Source organism: Loxodonta africana, chromosome 7 (genome assembly GCF_030014295.1).
Source record: "Loxodonta africana isolate mLoxAfr1 chromosome 7, mLoxAfr1.hap2, whole genome shotgun sequence".
Classification (NCBI taxonomy): domain Eukaryota; kingdom Metazoa; phylum Chordata; class Mammalia; order Proboscidea; family Elephantidae; genus Loxodonta; species Loxodonta africana.
The window spans coordinates 11,371,431-11,392,742 of NC_087348.1; the positions used below are offsets into that span (position 1 = coordinate 11,371,431).

Sequence of the window (21,312 nt, forward strand, 5' to 3'; positions counted from 1 at the left end):
TGCTACTGCTACTCCTAAATGTGGCTGTGCTCAGAGGCCCAGGCCCACATCAGTCCATATATTTAGAGAGTCCTGAGTGGGTCTCCTGTCTTGGTCCTGATCTACCTCCATGTCAAAGACCCAGCTCACCTTTACACAGTGGCAGTGCTCCCTATCATGGCTTCTCATCCAGGGTCCGGGCCCCAATATCACAAGATCACACAGAAATGAGGAAGATCTTTCCCATCTAAGGCTTACTTCACTGCCACTTTTCCTGTCCCAGATCAATTTGTTTCTAGAACAAGTAACAATGCAATACCTATTCCCTTTGATGGAAACACTGGATCCTTCCCATGAAGATTCTGCATATTTTCCATGATTAGGCCAAAGCATTCTCAGTTCCATCTATTTCTCATTTGTAGCACTTAGCTTTTATTTATTTATTTTTATAATTAATATTGATTTTCCTCACTAGAATTGTTATTCTGTGCATCCAGGGACCATGACTTCTTTTCTTCACCATTGTTGTCACGGAGTCTACTATATTGTTTGACATATAAAATTTTTCCAACAACAAAAAAATTAGGTATCATCAATGAGATAAGAGAAATATATTCATGAAGTAAGAATAAGAAGTTGTAAAAAAGAGACATTCAGAGAGTGGGATAAGGATATTTTTTATATTTTTGCTGAAAAATTGAACCTGAACCTGGTCAGATCTCTGGATCAAAGGAAGGAAAGGAAATAACACCCCACAGGTGAATCAACAAAATTCAGATTCTGGGAAACTCTATGGGGAAAATGATCTTTTTTTCCAACAAATAAATTGCAGGGAAAAAAGAGAGAGAATATCTTAGTTATCTAACATTGTTATAATAGAAATACCACATGTGGATGGCTTTAGCAAACAGAAATTTATTTTTCTCACAGGTTAGGAGACTAGAAGTCCAAATTCAGGGTGCCAGCTTGCAGGGAAGGCTTTTTCTTTCTGTTGACTCTGGAGGAAGGTCCTTGCTTCTTCAGCTTCTGTTTGGTTCTTCAGCTATCTCCATGTGGGTTGGCATCTATCTGCCCTCACCTCTACTTGTTTAACCTACTCCTTTTACTCTTGCAAGAGATTGACTCAAGACACACCCTACATTAATGCTGTCTCATCAACGTTACGAAGAAAACCCATTCCCAAACAGCATTATAACCACAGGCATAGAGGTTAGAATTTACAACACATTTTTGGGGGACACATAAATCAGGTGCATCTTTGTATCAGCATCAACTAATTACAAAATATAATTAAAAAAAGATAGTGTTATGGATTGAATTGTGTGTCCCAAGAAATGTGGGTCAACTTGGTTAGGCCATGATTTCCAGTATTGTGTGGTTGTCCTCCATTTTGTGATGTGATGTATTTACCCTATGTGTTGTAAATCCTCTATGCCCTCATGGCACAGTGGTTAAGAGCTTGGTTGCTAACCAAAAGTTCAGCCGTTCAAATCCACCAGCCATTCCTTGGTTAACCCTATGGGGCAGCTCTACTCTGTCCTATCATCTTTTTGTGGTTTATGATGTTAATGAGGAATGATTAGAGCTGACCCACGGAGCAAGAGAGCTGACTGCCTTTGGGGAGGAGGCTTCCTGGTGGAGTGGGGTGCCTCCAGGCACTTATTAGTGGAGCTAGGCTTGCTGACCTACAGAGCAGTGCTTAGTGCATTACTTCAAAAAATACTAGGAATTCAGTGTATAATAGTAGTTAACACTTATATGGAAACCTTGGTGGTGTAGTGGTTAAGAGCTATGACTGGTAACCAAAGGGCTGGCAGTTCAAATCCACCAGGTAGGTGCTCCTTGGAAACTCTATGGGGCAGTTCTAGTCTAACCTACAGGGTTGCCATGAGTCGTAATCGACTCGACGGCAATGGGTAATGGGCAACACTTATACAGCATCTCTTATGTCCCACATACTGCTCAAAGTACTTAACACATATTTCATAACACAACATTTCTTGCTGAAAGTGAAGAGGACTTGAAGCACTTCCTGATGAAGCTCAAAGACCACAGCCTTCACTATGGATTACAGCTCAACATAAAGAAAACAAAAATTCTCACATCTGGACCAGTAAGCAACATCATGACAAATGGAGAAAAGATTGAGGTTGTTGAGGATTTCGTTTTACGTGGATCCACAATCAACAACTATGGAAGCAGTAGCCAAGAAATCAAACAACACACTGCATTGGGCAAATCTGTTGCAAAAGACCTCTTTAAAGTGTTGAAAAGCAACAACTGGCCCAAGCCATGGTGTTTTTGATTGCATCATATGTATGTGAGAGCTGGACAATGAATAAGGAAGACCAAAGAAGAATTGATGACTTTGAAATGTGGTGTTGGCAAAGAATATTGAATACACCATCAACTGCCAAAAGGATGAACAAATCTGTCTTAGAAGAAGTACAACCAGAATGATCCTTAGAAGCAAAGATGGTAATACTTTGGACACGTTATCAGGAGGGATCAGTCCCTGGAGTAGGACATCATGCTTGGTAAAATAGAGCGTCAGTGATCAAAAAGGAGACCCTCAGCGAGATGGATTGATACAGTGGCTGCAACAATGGGCTGAAGTATAGCAACAATTGTGAGGATGGCACAGGACCAGGCAGTGTTTTGTTCTGTTGTGCATGGGGTTGCTATGAGTGGGAACCAATTAGACAACACCTAATAACAACAACATCTGTCTTAGTTATCTGGTGCTGCTATAACAGAAATACCACAAGTGGATGGCTTTAACAGAAATTTACTCACTCACGGTTTAGGAGCCTGGAAGTCCAAATTCAGGGTGCTGGCTCCCGGGGAAAGCTTTCTCTCTCTGTTGGTTCTGGGGGAATTTCTTTGTCATCAGTCTTCCCCTGGCCTAGCAGCTTCTCAGCACAGGGACCCTGGGTCCAAAGGACACAATCTGCTCCTGGCTCTTCTTGATGAGTGGTAATGAGGGCCCTCTCCTCTCTGCTTGATTCTCTGTCTTATATCTCAAAAGAGATTGACTCAAGATACAACCTAATCCTGTAGATTGAGTCCTGCCTCATTACCATAACTGCCTCTAATCCTGCCTCATTTACATCATAAAACCCAGTGCCATTGAGTTGAATATTTATATCAGATGCTAGAATTTACAACCGTAGGATAAACACATCATTTCACAAAATGGTGGACAACCACACAATACTGGGAATCATGGCCTAGCCAAGATGACACATATTTCTGGGGGACACAATTCAATCCATAACGCTGTCTCCTCTTTTATAAAATGAGGATATTAACAGCATCTACATGTTGCAGAATCTGCAATTATCCACCAAAATCTATGCTCCCTTTCTTTCATAGTAAATAGAACTGTGGTCTTGCGGCTGAAGAATACTTCCCAGCTTCCTTTGCAGAGAGTATGGTCAATGAAATGTGAGTGTGAATAGTGTGTGACAATTCTATTCCTGGGATTGAAATCAGGTGGGCCTTGTCTACATTCTCCATCCACCTTCCCAATGACTGAAACCTAGATAGAGTGGTATTCAAGCTTCAGCCACACAGACAACAATGATGACCTGAGAGGGGTGGGATGATGACTAGGACAGACCTGAATGTTCATGAGGAGCAGGAAGGACCCACTGATCCAGACTATTCTCCCCAGAACTGCTAGATGAGAATGAAACAAGCTTCAAAATTCTTTAAGTTATTGTACTTTTGGATGTCTTTGTTAAAAAAAAAAAAAAAAAAATTTTTTTTTTTTTTTTAGGCTACAAAAATTGCCTCCTTGAGCCTTTGTCTAGGCTCTGAAGGAAGATGGTGCTAAATTCCAGGCTCAGCGTGGAAGGAGGTTGCAGAGTTTGGAATGGACTTCACATTTTGTGCTTTCTCTCTGCAGTGGTGCCCAAAGCCCCTGCAGACTCAGACTTGTGGCCACAGAAGTGAACCAAGCTTGATATGATGACAGGTAGGAAGCTCAATGAGAAGTGGAGAATGGAGCCATACTGTGGGGCCCCGTCATAGGCTGACCCTCTTCTCTGGCTGTGGTCCTCCTGAAGCCCGCCTCAGTACTGGACGCAATAGAGCTGGATACTGCCACTGATCCGAAGCTCCCGCAGCCGCTCCAGGGCCCGCTGATCCAGGCTGGTGGCCCCCAGTCCCTGCCCATTGAGTGCCAACTTCAGCCCTCCCTCATGGCACAACAGCAGCACCTGGGAAAGGAGGTGGGAGCGAGCTCAGGCTTCTAATTAGAACCTACCACAGGACACAAAGACTGGACCCAGGGCGCAGTGTGGTAGAAGAAAACAGCATTAAAGCTCAGCTTGTCACCAGGCCTCTGTGACCTTCTATCATCTTCCCAGCTCTGAGCCTGTTTCACTACCTGTAATAGGAGTTCCTGTCCTAAATGAGTGGCTGCATTTGGAATCACCAGGGGCATTTTTTAATAACACAGATGCCCGGGCCCACCTAGATTAATTTAAACCTGAGCTTCTAGGTGTGGGATCCTTGACATCAACGTGGACGTTGACCCGGAAGTTCTCTCTGGCCCTGCCTGTTCCGGCTCCTGGGTCCCATTATTTCCGCTCTGCCCATCCCGCCTAGGGGGCTTCTCTGCAATCTCCCGGAGATTTATGGGAACAGAGTCTAGGTCCCCATCCCAGAGGGAAAAAACTGCCCTTTCTCTGACTTGCCTCGAAGAATCGTTGCGGGTAAAAGAGGAAGGGGGCCAAGATCAGCTTCTTGCGTCCCCAGGGGGAGATCCAGGCCAGAGTCCTGTCCGTGAAGGAAGCCCGGAGCGTCACAGGAACGTAAGCCGACCTGTCCCTCAGGCTCAGTGTAAAACTGCAGGAAGGGGGCCAGGGAACGGGATCATCTTTTAGCTCAAGCCATTGCTCAACTGATTCCTCTGAGTGGTGGCTGCAGGGTGGTGGAGGGAGGGTGGATGGAGGTGGGAGAGAGGCTGGAAGAATCAACAGATTCGCCTCCAGAAACAAGTGTTAAGGGCCGATGACAGGCCCTGGGCTGTACCCTTGTACATGTAACAGCCTCAAAAAAAAAAAAAAAACAAAAAAACCCAAACCCATTGTGGTCCAATTCATTCTGACTCATAGTGACTCTTTAGGACAGAGTAGGACTGCCCCATAGGGTTTCCAGGGAGTGCCTGGTGGATTCAAACTGCCAACCTTTTGGTTAGCAGCCTTAGCTCTTAACCACCACACCTTCAGGGTTTCTAGGGGTAGTAATAGTAGTAGTTAACATTTACTGAGAGCTGTGTGCCAGGTTTTTTTTTTTTTTTTAAGTGTTTAGAAATAGCTTAGTGGTTGGAGCAAGGCTGCCTGGGTTCAACCCTGGCTCTGCTACTTACTAGTCCTGTGACCTTGGCAAGTCACTTGTCCTCTGTGCCTCAGTTTCTTCATCTGCAATGTGGGATAATAATGGTACTTGTCTCTTACTGATGAAGATCAAAGACCACAGCCTTAAGTATGGATTACACCTCAGCATAAAACAAAAATCCTTACAAATGGACCAATAAGCAACATCATAATAAACAGAGAAAACATTGAAGTTGTCAAAGATTTCATTTTACTTGGATCCACAATCAATGCCCATGAAAGCAGCAGTCAAGAAATCAAATGACACATTGCATTGGACAAATCTGTTGCAAAAGACCTCTTTCAAGTGTTAAGGAGCAAAGATGTCACTTTAAGGACTAAGGTGCCCCTGACCCAAGCCATGGTGTTTTCAGTTGCCTCATATATATTTGAAAGCTGAATGGTGAATAAGAAAGACTGAAGATGCCTTTGAATTGTGATGTTAGCAAAGGATATTGAATATACCATGGACTTCCAGAAGAATGAACAAATCTGTCTTGGAAGAAGTGCAGCCAGAATGCTCATTAGAAACAAGGACGGCAAGATTATGTCTCACACGCTTTGGACATGTTATCAGGAGGGACCAGTCCCAGGAGAAAGACATCATGCTTGGTAAAGTAGAGCGTCAGCAAAAAAAGAGGAAGACCCTCAGCGAGATGGATTGACACAGTGGCTGCAACAATGGGCTCAAACATAACAACGATTGTGAGGATGGCGCAGGACCAGGCAGTGTTTCGTTCTGTTGTACATAGGGTCGCTATGAGTCAGAACCGATTCGACAGCACCTAACAACAGAGACTACAACAACTTGTCTCATGGGGGCTGTTGTGAGAATTAAATGAGTCAATACTTGTAACACATTTACAACAGTGCCTGGCACTTAGTAAACACTTAAACGATAAATCTATTGTTATTAAAATATTACTGCTTAATACGACACCTACCTCATAGGACCACTGATGGGAACAAAGGAGATAATGTGTGTGAAAACTAGCAAGTATCCAGCACACAGTAGGTGTCCTACAGATGTTGGCATTTGTTTTTCTTAGTCCTCATGAAAATCCTGTGCCATGAGGTTTATCAGCCCATTTTACTGATGAGGATAAGATGTTAAATAACTTGATCTGTTACCAGTAATAGCAGTGGGGGCCTCAATCTGGGATATAAGCTAGGATTCATGCCTCTGGATTTGCAGGGATCTTTCTACTTCCTGGCACATGCCTCACAAATAGGGCAGGCAGATTCTGTTTTCTGTCTTGGGAGCTTCCAAGGTCACTTTCTTTAAAACAACCCCCTGAAGCTGCTGCCAGCAGATTCCTGAACAGGAAGTCGTTGAGAGTGAGAAGAAACACAGGAAGCTCTGGGTGGGCTTTTAGGGACTCTTGGTAGAGTCATTCCAGGAGTAAACCCAACCCAAGCTCTGCAAATTTCTAGCTTTGAGAAGGAGATGGCATGGGCTCAAAGCTGGAAGAAGTTTGGAGGGTAGGGACCCTGGAGAATGGACTCCGTGGAGCCTCCAGCCCGGTGTGGCCAGAGAGCTAGTCAGGCCCAGCCCCGAGCCCCCTTATCCACCTCCACATCAGCTCTCTTCTATGCCTTTCTCTCCTCCGAGCTCCTTTTCTCAGCTCCCTAGTTAAGGTTTTGTTTTCCCACTGGCCTGAGAATTCTTGGAGGCCTCAGTGTCCCCCCACCTCATACCTATCCAGCATAGCCCAAGGCTGGGCAGTGGACTCCCTCTAAATGCCAGGTGAAGCTCTGCTGAACATAAGCTCCTTGAGGCTGCAGCCATACCTTGGTGTGTGTTGTTGTTAGGTGCCATCCTGTTGGTTCCAGCTCACAGTAACTCTATGTGTAACAGAATGAAACACTGCCTGGTCCTACATCATCCTCACAATCATTGCTATACTTGAGCCCATTGTTGCAGCCACTGTGTCAGTCCATCTCACTGAGGGTCTTCCTCTTTTTTGCTGACCCTCTACTTTACCAAGCATGATGCCCTTCTTCAGGGACTGGTCCCTCTTGATAACGTGTCCAAAGTATGTGACACAAAGTCTTGCCATCTTTGCTTCTAAGGAATATTCTAGTTGTACTTTTTCCAAGGCAGATTTGTTTGTTCTTTTCGCTGTCCGTGGTATATTCAATATTCTTTGCCAACACCACAATTCAAAGGCATCAATTCTTTGGTCTTCCTTATTCATCATGCAGCTTTCACATGCATATGAGGCAAATGGAAACACCATGGGTTGGGTCAGGCCCACCTTAGTCTTCAAGGTGACCATCTTTGCTTTTCAACACTTTAAAGGGGTCTTTTTTTTTTGCAGCAGATTTGCCCAAGGCAATGTGTCATTTGATTTCTCGGCTGCTGCTTCCAGCGTTGTTGATTTTGGATCCAAGTAAATTGAAATCCTTGGCAACCTCAATCTTTTCTCCATTTGTTATGATATCACTTATTGGTCCATTTGTGAGGATTTTTGTTTTATGTTGACGTGTTATCTATACTGAAGGCTGTGGTCTTTGATCTTCATCAGTAAGCAAGCAAGGTTGTGTCACCTGCATAATGCAGGTTGTTAATGAGTCTTTCTTCAGTCCTGATGTTGTGTTCTTTCTACCACTAAGCAGCTTTTTGTTTTCTCTGTAAGATTGGGATTCTCTCCCTCCTGTTTTCAGATGGAGAAGCTGAGACTCAGGAGGTATAGCGACTTGCCCAATACCACCCAGTTTATAACAGGCAAAACTAGGAATCCCTCCCAGGTGTGCCTGGCTCCAAAGCCTGTGCTGACCGGTGCTGGGCTTCATGCCCGCCCCAGAGTTCACAGGCATGATCAAGAGCATGCAAACAAGGGTTTAGTGAGGTCAGGGACTTAAAAACAAAAACAAAAGGCGGAAAGGCTAGGGGACCACGGAGCTTCCCTTACTCTCTGAGATAATTCTAATACACCCACATCTGTCGAGCGCTTAGTATGTGCCAGGCACTAGTCTAAGCATTTACTCCACCTCTGAAGCTGGCACTATCATTACTTCCTATTTACAGGTAAGGAAACTGAGGCACAAGGAGGAAAAGTAATTGCCCTAAGGTTGTGAATGAAGCAGAAGTTAAACTCAGGCAATCTGGCCCAGAAAAATAATAAAATGAATTCATCTCTAAAAATAGATAGATAGATAAATAAATGCCTTTCCCTTTAGAACTGGATTTGAGCCCACAGGTTTGGCAGATGAGGTGGGAGTGCCCCCTGCAGGAGCAGTCAGGCAGCGTCCACGTAGTAACTGAGTCCCTCAAAGTCTGGGCTTCCAAGTACTACCCCTTCCGGCTGTGGCCTCCAGGCTGTGTTTCCTAAACCATCTCTGTGTCACCGTGGCAGGTGGAGTCCTCTCTGGGCTTTAGGCTGGTCCTGAGAAGGGTCTTTTCTGGGGCCCCAGCCAGGGCCTGATCAGATGTCCTGGCCAGGAAGATGCTCTTAAAGATGGGGCTGCTGGGGACATGAGGGCAGCCCCACCCTGGTGCCACTACTAGCCTGACTTTCAGGAGCTCTGAGACCTTGGGCAACTTACAGAGGTGCTCCTTCCTCCCCTCCGTCGTCGAGTACTTACTCCTTGGACTCTTGCAAGACCAGCCCCCGCACTATGATGACTTGCCCGGGCCAGAGACCCCGGGGGAGAGCACGCGAACAGGGTACCTCCTGAAGGAACACACATGGGAGATGACTGAGAAGGTGACTGATGGGGAGGGGGGTGTGCTCAGGGAGGGGCACCTGCCCCCAGGAGGGACTTCCTAGGCTGCCCTCAGGGGCCAGCGGAACAGTGGAGCAGGTAAGCTTCTGTTTCTGGGCCTGCAGCCAGAGGACTCAGTTCTACTTATTTATTCAACACCCAGTGCAGGCCAGGCTTCCCGTACCCTGCTCCTGCCCACAGCCCTCCTTGGCCTGCTCCAGGCTGAGCTTGGTGCCCCTCAGTGCCTTGAGCACACAGTAGGCCTCCCATCCCTGCATCCTGAACCATAATGGCCTGTTCAGTGGTCTGTCTCCCTCACTGGCCTGTGAGCTCCTGGAGGGCTGGGACAGGCTAGTCCCTCTACCATAGAGCCTGGCCCGGGGCCTGGCACAAAGAAGTGTCATAAAACTGTTGGCAGAAAGAATGACGCAAAGGTAAAAGTGCAACTGGAACATCAGTCTGAAGCTGCCTGGCCCACCCCACAGCCTGCAGTTTTTTCTGAAGAAAGGGGAAACCCTGATGCCAAGGGCATTTTCCACCAGGTGGGGCTTGTGAGCAGGTACAGGACTACACCTCCAGGAGAGAAGAGGAGGGAGGGTCACTCACCAGCCTGGGGTTTTTCAGCAGGAAGGGCTGCAAGAAGAGAAGAGACATGGAGGACATGTGTTTGCTGAATGAAAAGGTACCAACTAGTATTATTATTAGAAATTCGGGGTACTGGGGTTTGCCTTCCACGGTAGCAGGTGACTCACTGGTGCTTCCATGGAGGTCCTCTTGAACTTAGAGGATCACCAGCTGTGAAATAATGGGGAAGATGGGATAGGAGGTTCTGTTGTACTCTGTGTGGCCTTGGGCAAGTACCTGGGCCCTGTCTCTCCTTCTGTCCTGAGGTGCCAACCCTAGGTTCCTCACAGGATTGCTCTAAGAACTGAAAGCTCCAACTGAGAGGGGCTGACCAAACCAAACCCATTGCCATCGGGTCGATTCTGACACATAGTGACCCTATAGGACAGAGTAGAACTTCCCCATAGGATTTCCAAGGAATGGCTGGTAGATTCGAACTGCTGACCTTTTGGTTAGCAGCCGTAGCTCTTAACCACTATGCAACCAGCTCATGAGAGGGACTGCCTGACAGGAATACCAGGGCCCTGCATGCTTCAGGCACCCAGCCCAGCCCCATCCATTTTCCCAGCTGAAAGATCCATTAAAACCCACTGCCATCAAGTTGATTCCAACTCATAGCGATGCTACAGGACACAGTAGAACTGCCGCATTGAGTTTCCAAGGCTGTAATCTTTATGGAAGCAGACTGCCACATTTTTCTCCAGTGGAGTGGCTGGTGGGCTTGAACTGCCAGTCTTTTGGTCAGCAGCTGAGTGCTTTAACCACTGCGCCACCAGGGCTCCTTGGAAGACAGCTCAGGAAAGGCAAACCTAGGCACTCTAGGGACTAAAGCTGAAGCAGCCATATCCATGGCAACCGGAGCCTTGTACAATGTAAGTGGCAGCCCAGTGAGGGGTAGGTTGTGCTGGGGGAGGAGGGAGAACAAACTGGCCAGCTAGTATGGCCAGGACCACGAGGCCCAACTTTGCTCCCAAGAGACTCACGTGTCCGACCGGATATTCTCTTCCACCCTCCATAAATGGCTGTGCAAAGAAAAAGAATGACAATCAGGATTCAGACCACCACAAGGGCCCAAGCAGTGTTTATTTGCCCCCTGTCCTCCCTGCCTAGGCCTGGGAGGTGGGCAGAGGCCAGGCTTTGGCCTTTATAGCTTCTCATTCTTGCCACATTGCCTGGCAGTGCTTTCCAAACTGGGAAAGCCCCACCTCAGCTTTATTGAATCTGAATCTCTGGTAGCGGGTCCTAGAAACCTGCATTTTTAACAAACTCCTCAGGTGGGAATGATCTAGCCGGCTGCAATCTGTTTGGGCCCCACTGCTCTGGTCATTCATTTCCTGGCCACTGCTCTTCAGTGTTAACTGGACCCCACACCCATGCAGACTTAGGGCCCCTTTCTGTCGTCACCTTCTCTTCCCTGCCCTTACATCTGACACCCCTGTGGATTCCCTCTCCCTTATCTGCCTCTTGGTCTGGGGCAGGGGAGGGGGCCCCGGGCCTGTCTAAGTGCCAGAGGACATTGAAAACTGCTGCCACCCAGGCCTTGGCACCCAAGGAACTTACGTTGATGTTCAGGAATCCGACGGCCTTCACCAAGATGTCACCAAATATGCCCAGGGTGTCCACCCGGGACAGCGGGAGCCGATAGGGGTAGTGGAGAAAGTGGTGTCCATTCACGCTCACCTGGAGGGAGAGTCAGAGGCTGGCTCAATGGCAGCTAGTGCTCACTGAGTTCATAGTAACCTGCCAGGCACCAGTAAGCACTTCTACTTGGACTATTCTCATTTAACTTCACAAAAACTCCATGAGGTAGGTACACTTTACAGATGAGGTACCCAAGGCTTGGGAGCTTAAGTAACCTTCCCAGGTTGTAGAGTAGGCAGATGGCAGAGCTGGCCTGGGAACCCAGGCCCCTCTCTCTCACTGACAAAGCATGTCTCCCTGTAGTCCCTCATTTCACCTTCTTAGCAGACCTGTGAGCAGCAGCAGCAGCACCCTCAGCTCCAGGTGAGGAAACAGGCTAAGGAGGCTGTGTGATTACCTCATATACCACAACACCTCCCCCCATCCATCTGCCCCATGATCTTCCCCCTGCTGGCTGTCTCCTGCCAGCTGCCTTCCCCACTGGAGAAGTCTGGAAGTCCTGCCATCTTTCTTTCCAGCAGAAGTTCACATCAGAAATCAAAACCTTGAGGTCAAGTCTTCTCTCTCTGTCCGGTGCCATCCACAGCCATAAAATGAAGATAATGATAGTATTCACCTCATGGGGCTATTGTGAGGATTAAATGAGCTGATATACTTAAAGGGCTTAGACCAGCGCCTGGTATATAGTGGGTACACATGGAGTCAGCATGAGTTGGAATCAACCTGAAGACAACTGGTATTTCTAAGTGCCTGCTAAGATTATGGCTGTGATGTCCTCTCCAGGACCAAACACAGTACAGCTTTCTTGCCACCATGTGTCCCAAGCAAGGTGGGTCTAGAGCAGCCTGGAACTGGGCTTGGCAGCTCCTTAGAGCTCTTCTCAGCAGCTCCTCTCACCAATGCCACTCAATACAGTGATGTGGGGAATTTGGCTGAGGCAAGGGTGGGGTGGAAGAACATACTTTCTAGATCAACCCAATGTCATCCCTTCTACTCACCTTCACTGCCTCATTCCCAAAGAGAAAGAGGATGAGGAAGCTGGCCCCTCTCTGCAGGGCCAGGCCAGGCCACCGGGCCTCTGCTTGCCAGCGCCCACCATGCAGGGTGTTACAGATGACATGGGGCTTGGTGGTATGGAAGCGAGGGTTGAAATGGATGGCGATATCTGGCCGGGGCTGCACACTGCAGCCACACTGGAAGTCCACCTGGAACCTGGTGGAATATCAAGTTCTCAAATGGCAGCTTCAGTTAGAGATTCTCCCAACCACCAGAGTGACCCTAAAGGCAGAGAGAAGCCCCAGCTTGGAGTCTTTAGAGTCGAATTCCATCTCCGTGAGGCACACGCCTTACCTGAGTGCATTTTGAGGGACTACTCCCTGTAGCATGACCATCTTGCCAGTATGCAGACCACCAAAAATTGTCGTGACATAAGGTATCACCTGAATGAGGGGAGAAACACCATCCATGCAGGGTTGGAGAAAGGGCCCAGGGACCTCTATGCCAGGTGGGGCGGGGGAAGCAAAGAAGAACAAGAAAACTCAACTTTTCCCCAGAATAGAAAGTGTACTCATGGGGAAAAGTTCTTTTTCTCTGAAATGTCCTCTCTTACCTACTCCCCTTGTCTGAAACATCACTCCTCAAAGGCACCTCGCACTGGGGAAACCAAGTTCAACTCCACTGTCCCTTGGAGCACCAGCCCAGCCCTCACCCCTGGCTTCTAGGGCTCGGTAGGCTGCTGTGTCCCCAGTGCTACTCCCCATCCACTGGGTGCCACTCGGGCTCCCAGAAGCCTGCTACCATGGCTTCCTGAAGACTGTTTAATGGCCAGAGCCTGGGAACTAGGAGACAGAGGATAGATAAGTTGGGAGCTGGGAGTTGACCCTGATAGGGACGCCTGGAGTGATACCTAACAATGGCCCCTGACTACTTTCCTGGGCTCACCTTTCCCTGTGTAGGAGTTGCTGACATTCCTAAAACAGGCTGCATGCCTTCACAACTCCTTCCTACTCCAGTGCTTTTCCTTTGCCCTCCCTTCACCCCCAGGCTCCTGCCATCTTCTCTGCCGCCTTCTCCAAGCATCATCCATCCTGGTGCCTGAATTCCGCCCTCCCCCACTGCACTCCCAGAACATTCGACCCCTCCTGGCTGGCTTGGTTCTTGGCCCACTGGCTTAGAGGGAGATGTGTGGCCGCCTGTTCACCCTGGAAGACCACAGCCCCTCAAAGCCTTCCTTGCCCTTCTGTAGGCTCAGCGCCCAGCGTGGCACGGGGAGGAGGGGCTCCGATCAGATGTTTGTGAGACCCGTGTGAACAGTACAGCAGGTGCATGTGAGACATTGTCACAAGATTGGCCCTCTGTGTCCTTCTCCAACTCCCAGCAGCCTTCAGAAGGCCAAACGACTTCAGAAGAGCAGGTAGAGACCCACCAGCACCATCCTCCTAGTGGAAGCTCTCAGCCTAAAGCAAGGAGCCATTGTAACCTGTGCGGCTACTTCACCCCATTAGTTGAGCACCACTGCTGGTATGGGAGGCCTGGACCCTGCTGTCACAATGCCAACAGCTTAGCTGGCTTCAGCAGTTCAGCTGCTCCCACTTACCAGGCTCCAGGCCTGGCCTGTAATTAACCGAGCTGATGTAGCTCTCCTGGGAGGAGAGGCCCAAGTAAAGGCAAAGTGACAATTAGTGTCTCTCAGTCCAGTCACAGCCCCGTGGGGCAGGGGAGGAGTCCTTCTGGGAGTTCAATCTTCTGTAAATCTGCCCCAGAGCTGAGCAAGAGCAGAGGAAACCCCTCCCCATCCCTGAGTTGGACGTTCTGACCTGGCTCTCCCTTCAAAACTGGAGATGAGATTGACCCTCCTAGGTAATCAGTGTCCCCTTCACTCCCCAATAATACTTCCCCATGTCCCCACCCCTCCCCCCCATTCCCCAGGAAGCCACCCATCACTTTAGGGGCACAGCACTGCCTCATTGGATTCAGCTGCTTTCAAAATGCAATGACTCCCAGGAGCCCAGCAGTCATTCACACCCAAGTGGGAATTAGCTGGTCAGCCACTTTGCTAAGCTTAGGAGGGACTTCCAGAGCCCATGAGCAGATGAGAGGAGAAGCGGGCCCTAAGACTGAGGTCCTCTCTGCCCCACCAACTGGGAGTGTGTGCCCAGCTGGAGGACAAGAGCCCGGAGTCCCAGGAGATTTCAGGTCAGAGCACTGCTCACCGGGTAGAAGACTGGCGGCTGTAGGATGAAGTTGTCAGGAAGCGGGTCCAGCTTTTCTTCAGGTGACATGGGGCAGGGCGGGCGACTCCAGCTTGGGCTGCTGATACGGATTCCAGGAGCCCTGCCCCAGCTGGGCAGACTTACCTTCCCTAGCCAGGATCTAAAGTGTCAGGGCAACTCTCCCAGCTGTTAGTCTCACCTGTGCCCAGCAGGATTCTAGGGCGACTGGAGCAGGCCTGGGAGGGCAGGCCTGGGAGGGCAGGCCTGGGAGGGCAGGCCTGGGAGGGCAGGCCTGGGAGGGCAGGCCTGGGAGGGCAGGCCTGGGAGGGCAGGCCTGGGAGGGCAGGCCTGGGAGGGGGGAGGTATGGGAGGGCAGCAGGCCAGCTCCCGGCCCATGCCAGCCCCAGCCCTCTGCACAGCAGAGTTGGCATTCAGGCTGGGCTAGAGCTGTCAACAGATACTCTGTCCAGGGGTGGGAAGCTTGCACTAAGTAGCTAACTAAGCACCCACCCACCCACCCACCAACTAACTAGTAATTGGCTCATCTGCCCCTCTGGTACTGAAGCATATGGCTGCTGCAGCAGGAGGCCAGGGCTGGATACTTTGAGGTAACAAGGATTTGTGGTTTCTGGGCCTTCACTGGGTCAGGGGGAGGCCTGGGGGTACACGTGTGCCTGGCAGAAGCCCCGCCCCCAGCTTCCTGGACAACCTTGGACGGCTTCCCATGCTTTTCTTCCCTCCCCAGGCAGCCTGCAAAAGTTTTCATATCTTTTCCTCATTCCCTGCCCCTTTCCCCACTCTTCTCCGTTTTCCAAGTTTTACAGTCTCCTGAGGCTTCATTTCAGCACCAGCTGGGAAAGCCAGGGCCCAGCTGGGTCAAAGGAAAGTGGTATGGAGGGGAGGTGAGAACAGGTTAGGGAGAGAAGAGAGCTCCAGTAGGTTCAGAAAAGGGGAGCAGGCAGCTATACTGAAGGAGTCCTGGGTTTCAGCCTGGCCTTTGCTCTAACTTGCTGTGTGCCCTTGGACAAGTTATGTCCCCGCTCTGAGCCTCAGTTTCATCATCTGTATTTTGAGGGGTGACCCCAGGAACATGTCTCACAGGAGATCTGCCTGTGGGGGTCGGACCCAGAGACCTGCGTTTTTATTAAGCTCCCTGCGATGCTTTGGACTTAGTGTCCTTCCAGCTCTGGTTCAAATTCCAATAAGGCTTTCCCTTTAAACAGCAGCACAACCTTTTAATTTTACCCTGAGTTGGGAGGTCCCAGGATCTGAACACGTGTCAGACTTGGCAGCAAGATTTATCCTGGCAGGACCAGCCCAGGCAAAGGCTCAAGCCTGTGGAGTGGGGAGGGGAGAGTGCACAGAGGGTCCTGGGGAAAGTGCCTTCACCACTCCTACTCAAGATGTGCTCTGGGGTCACCTGGAAGTTAGTTAGAAATGCACGTTCTTAGGCCCCACCCTGGATCTCCTGAAGCCGAATCTCCAGGGCTGGGGCCCAGGAATCTGCATTTTACCAAGTTCTGCAGGTGATTCTGATGCACGCTAGCATTTGAGAAGCACTGACTTAGTCCTAACTGAAAGGGCTTTGGTAGGAGCCTGGGGGTGGGGTGGCGGGGTGTTCAGTCCTTGCTGGATGGGTGGTGCTGGACCACTGGAGGTGCTGTGCAGGGAAATATGATCAGAGCAGTGTTCAGAAAGAGTAATTTATTCACACAGTGGAGGGGCCAGGGAGGAACCAAAGGTGGAGAGACCAGGTGGGCAAGGACACAGAGCCCTGAACTGGGAATAGGATACCTGCCCCGGTCCCAGTCCGGGCAGTAATGATCTTATGGCAAATGTGGTTAGGAGGCAAATGGTGTCTCTCCCCCAGCCAATCCCCACCCCAGGCTCAGTGCCTAAATCTGTGCAGTGAGGAGGGGGGACCAGCTATGAACTTTCTCTTTCTGAACCCCCATGGCTATTGCAAAAGTTGGGGTGGAGGAGGGGCTGGTGAGGGCCTGCGGTAGGGCAGGCAGCAGCAGAAGGAAGGGGGGCGACATTGCATCTCAGAACTCCCCAAGAGCTGGTCCTTGCTCAAGAATAAGAGAGGGTCTTGGAATCTGTGTGTCTGTTGGGCAGCAGGGGAGGGCAAGTCCTTTATTCTGAGCCAGAGTGAGGGGGAACTTGCGAGAGAGGTCCAGGAAGGGCTGATGACCCCAGGGGCCCCAGAAGCCTGGGCTGACACAAGCAGGGGGCAGATCCCTCCACCCTTGCCACAATTCCCTAGCCCTGTGCTTTTCTCTCAGTGCACATTCCACAACTTGTCATTTTATACTTGAAGAATTGTTTAATGTTTGTCTCCCCATTCCCCCTAACCAAAAAATCCAAACCAGTTACCATTGATTTGATTCTGACTCATGGCGACCCCGTATGTATCAGAGTAGAACTGTGATCTATAGGGTTTTCAGTGGCTGTGATCTGCAAGTAGATTGCCAGGCCTTTCTTCTGAGGTGTTTCTGGGTGGATTCAGACCACCAACATTTTGGTCAGCAGCAGGCCACTTAACTGTTTGCCCCACCTAGGGCCTCCTCCACTCCCCCTACTCCCCAATTATAAGCTCCATGAGGGCAGTGTTATTCTTACACCCTCAGTACTGAGCAAAGTGCTTGATACAGAGTAAGTGCTCAAAAAATATTTATAGAATGAACGAATGTAACGAGTGATGGTTTATGGCTCCTGTCTGGCCTCTGTCTCCTCTGTCTCTCCCCAGCAGGTGTGGAATTGTGAAACTAAGTGCCCCGTCTTCTAACTGGCCGTGAATTACAGTGGGGAACTTTATCTATAGGCATCAATTGCCAATTCAAGCCTGGAAACATGACCCATGACCAGGGGCTCTGAGGGTGCCCTCCTCACCCTGTTCTTTAATCCAGGAGCTTCTTTCACAGTCCCTGCTCCTAAATAGGTGTAACTGTTTGGGTCTAGGGAGGGACTAATGCCTAGATTCACCTGCTTTGGTCTCCATATCTCCCTCTTTTCCATCTGATTCCCTTCTTGGTCACTGGACACTCCCTCCTGAATCCTCCTCCTCCTGGAGCAGTTTCATATCATCTTGGAACAGAAAGTGTTGGATCTCCTTCATTAGGATAATTAGGAGAAATACTAGCAGGAAGAATTGACAGAACCTGATAACTGGATAAGGGAGGCCAAAGAAATGGAACAAGAAAAAGTGACTCCAGCATCTTGAACCTGACAACTGGGAAGATTCTGGTGCTATTTACAAAGATCAGGGAGCTGGTGGGTATGATCTGGAGGGGTGACAAGTTGGTGTATTCTACTCAAGACCACTTTGGTGGAGGTGGGTGTGAGTGCAGGGGTCATTCTGCACAGAACCTGGACACAGGGGAGGTTCAATCAATACTTGTTGAAGGAATGAAGGTGTTGTTGCCCGAGAGCATGTTAATAAACTCTTGAGAAAACAGTTTTGATTTATTTTGGTGCTATTCTGTCCTACAAGTGAGTTTTGGTAGCTGCAACCTGTTTTCATTACTGGGTGCTGTGGTGGTTAAAGGGAGCAACAATTAATCCTGCCCTCAAGAAGCTTACAGTCTAGTGGGAGGGAGAACACATACACTTAGAGAAGACAACCAAGAGAACAAAGCCAGCTGCTTTTTACTTATCTTCCCCCCATAGAAATAGAACTGTTTTGACAGAAATATCATAAAACAAGGAAAATGGAATAAAATAGAGCCAACGATATTCCTGCTCATTCATGAAAACCTGAATTGTGACAGAGATGGCCTGGCCCGTCACTGAGGAAAGGAGAGAATATCCGTAAGTGGTGCTAAGACAACTGATTGTTCATATAGGTGAAAAAAATTGGACCCCACCCCCACAGACACACACAAATCAATTCCAGGTAGAAGTAATAAAAAAACAAGATTTTAAAAATTTTTACAAGAAAATATAGGAGAATATTTTTGTGACTTTAGGGCAAGGAAGGACTTCATGAATTGACACAGAGAACTAACCATGAAAGAAAAGACTGATAAATTCTACTTCATGAAAGTTAATACTTCTCTTCATCAAAAGAAAAAAAGAAAGACACCATAAAGAAAGTGAAAAGACAAACTGCCAGATAACTCGAGAGAAAAATGGGCAAAAGACTTGAACAAGCTCTTTTCCAAATGGGAAATTTAAATGGCTAATAAATATATGTAAAGATCTCAACCTAATTAGTGATCAGGGAAATGTAAATTAAAACTACAGTAAATACCATTTTATATCTACCGACTTGGCAAAATGAAAAAGTGGCAGTACTAAGTGTTGGTGAAGATGTAAATTAACAAGGACTCTTACATGTGGCTGGCAAAGTGAATCTGGTACCACCAACGGAGAAACCACCTTAGTGTTCTATTGTAAACTTGAACATTCGCATACCCTCTGTCTTAGTTATCTAGTGCTGCTATAACAGAAATACAAGTAGATGGCTTTAACAAAGAGAAATTTATTCTCTCCCATTCTAGGAGGCCAGAAGTCCGAATTAAGGGTGACAGCTCCAGGGGAAGGCTTTCTCTCTCTGTTGGGTCTAGGGGAAGGTCCTTGTCATCAATCTTCTCCTACTCTAGGAGCTTCTCAGTGCAGGGACCTCGAGTCCAAAGGACACGCGCACCTGGGTCTATTTTCTTGGTTGTATGAGGTCCCCATGTCTCTCTGCTTGTATCTCAAAAGATATTGATTTAAGGCACAACCTAATCTGTAAATTGAGTCCTACCTCATTAACATAATTGCCACTAATCCCACTTCATTAACATCATAGAGGTAGGATTTACCACACATAGGGAAATCACATCAGATGACAAAATGTTGGACAATCACACAATCCTGGGAATCATGGACTGGCCAAGCTGACACACATTTTGGGGGACATAATCCAATTCATGACACCTCCTAGGTATTAAACCCATAGAATGTCTTGCATGCATGCACCAGAGTTTTCTTTTCAATTGTTTCCAACTTCAAAGTGGCAGGGAGGGGGAAACCCAACCAACTAAAAAAAAAAAAAAAAAAGCTCAACAACAATGGCTATATTACTGGATTACTAAATTGCATATATTCACAAACCAAAACCAAACCCACTGCCATTGATTCGATTCTGACTCATAGTGACCCCATAGGACAGAGTAGAACTGCCCCGTAGAGTTTCCAAGGAGCGCCTGGTGGATTCGAACTGCTGACCTTTTGGCTAGCAGATGTAGTAGCACTTAACCACTACACCACCAGGGTTTCCCATATATTTGCATAATGGGATATTTTAGAGCAGTGAAAATGAATTACAGGCCTATGCATAAACATGGATGTATCCTAGAAGCAATTTTGAAAGAAGCATGTTGTAGAAGACAACGTACACCATGATACCATTTTTATAGGGCTGAAAACAAACAAGACAAAGCAGTGTATTGGGGATACAAATAAGTGATTACAAAAACTATTTTAGAAATGAAAGGGTATGAGAGCCACAAAAACCCAGGATAGAGGTTACCTTGGGTGGGAAGGCAGGGAGATAGGATAAGGGAAGAACACACAGGGAGAAGCAATCTGTGTTGGGTATGTTAAGTTCTTAAGCAAAGTCATGGATTAATAGGTAGTGGACTACTGGACTCAAACACACAAATGATCATGAAGATGGTAGGAAACCCAACTAGGCAACCTTTGGTCTGTCATACCTACTGGTCACCATGAGTCAAATCGACCCCACTACAACTAACAACAACAATAATTTTGTTATTGTTTCATAACTACATATACTCCATGTGTTCTTTTGCAGATATTACATAATACAGTAAAATTTGCAAAAATCGGAATCTGTGTAACGCAGAAACCTGTCGGAGAAAGAAAACTCATATTTTCCCCAACAGAGAGCGATAGAAAGACTGCACCCTGTTAACGGTGGAAAACTTGCCAGACCCGGAAAAGCAAGGCAGTCCAACGGAGTTCTCGCTCTCACGGGTTTCACTGGGAGAGGTTTTGCATTCAGCACATCCTGCAAACAACCTCTTTAAAATGTTGAAAAGCGAAGATGTCACTTTGAGGACAAGGGTGTGCCTGACCCAAGCCATGGTGCTTTCAACTGCCTCACATGCATGTGAAAGCTGGACGATGAATAAGGGAGACTGAAGAAAAATTGATGCCTTTGAATTACGGTGTAAAGCAGAAGGTCAGCGAAAAAGAGGAAGACCCCCAATGAGATGGACTGACACAGTGGCTGCAACAAGGGGCTCAAACATAGCAAGGATCGTGAGGATCGCGCAGCACTGGGCAGTGTTTCCTTCTGTTGTACATAGGTAGATATGCGTCCGAACCAATAGGGCCGCACCTAACAACAATAAAAATTGTTACTATACTTAAAAAAAACCCAAAAAACTATGAACCCCTCCAGGTTTTAACTCCTGAGTGTGTTTCCCAATGCCCTCCTAATCTGGCCTCAGCCCCCCTCTCCAGGTGTCGCTCGTCTGACTGCTCCTTAACACTCAGCTTCTCCAACCACATTCCAAGTCTTTTGCGCAGTGTTTTGTGCTATCTTCCACACCAGAAACAACCTCCTGCGTCCCTTTCCCTGCCAGTCCTCTCGATGGCCCCCAGATTCTTGGGCATTCCTGCGCCGTGATTGGCGCCCCTCTCTGTCACCAGCTGTGGCCCCGCGCGCCCCGGCCGTCTGCGGCGCGTCCCACCCCTCCCTGCCTCTGTGCGCCCCCCGCGCGCCTCCCGCATCCCTCCGCCTCTCCCAG

General features: G+C 48.3%; 1 protein-coding gene across 1 annotated transcript; it reads right to left on the reverse strand.

Moving 5' to 3' along the window:
• Window positions 1-4,055: 4,055 nt before the first annotated feature.
• LGALS12 (galectin 12) lies at window positions 4,056-14,617 on the reverse strand. Its single transcript, XM_023559786.2, has 9 exons — window positions 14,549-14,617; window positions 12,687-12,775; window positions 12,335-12,548; window positions 11,256-11,375; window positions 10,679-10,717; window positions 9,678-9,704; window positions 8,952-9,040; window positions 4,683-4,833; window positions 4,056-4,202 (listed from the first exon to the last, which is right to left on the reverse strand). The coding sequence occupies exons 1-9, from the start codon at window positions 14,615-14,617 to the stop codon at window positions 4,056-4,058; spliced, it is 945 nt and encodes a 314-aa protein (XP_023415554.2).
• Between the last annotated feature and the right edge of the window lie 6,695 nt (window positions 14,618-21,312).

Bases quoted from the DNA above. Each gene is read 5' to 3' on its own strand.
- LGALS12 (XM_023559786.2), bottom strand. From the start codon at position 14,617: ATGTCACCTGAAGAAAAGCTGGACCCGCTTCCTGACAACTTCATCCTA. The intron at 10,718-11,255 runs GTAAGTTCCTTG...TTCTTTGCACAG, and splicing joins TCGGATTCCTGAACATCAAC to CCATTTATGGAGGGTGGAAG. The intron at 4,834-8,951 runs GTAAGTACTCGA...CCCTTCCTGCAG, and splicing joins GTCTTGCAAGAGTCCAAGGA to TTTTACACTGAGCCTGAGGG.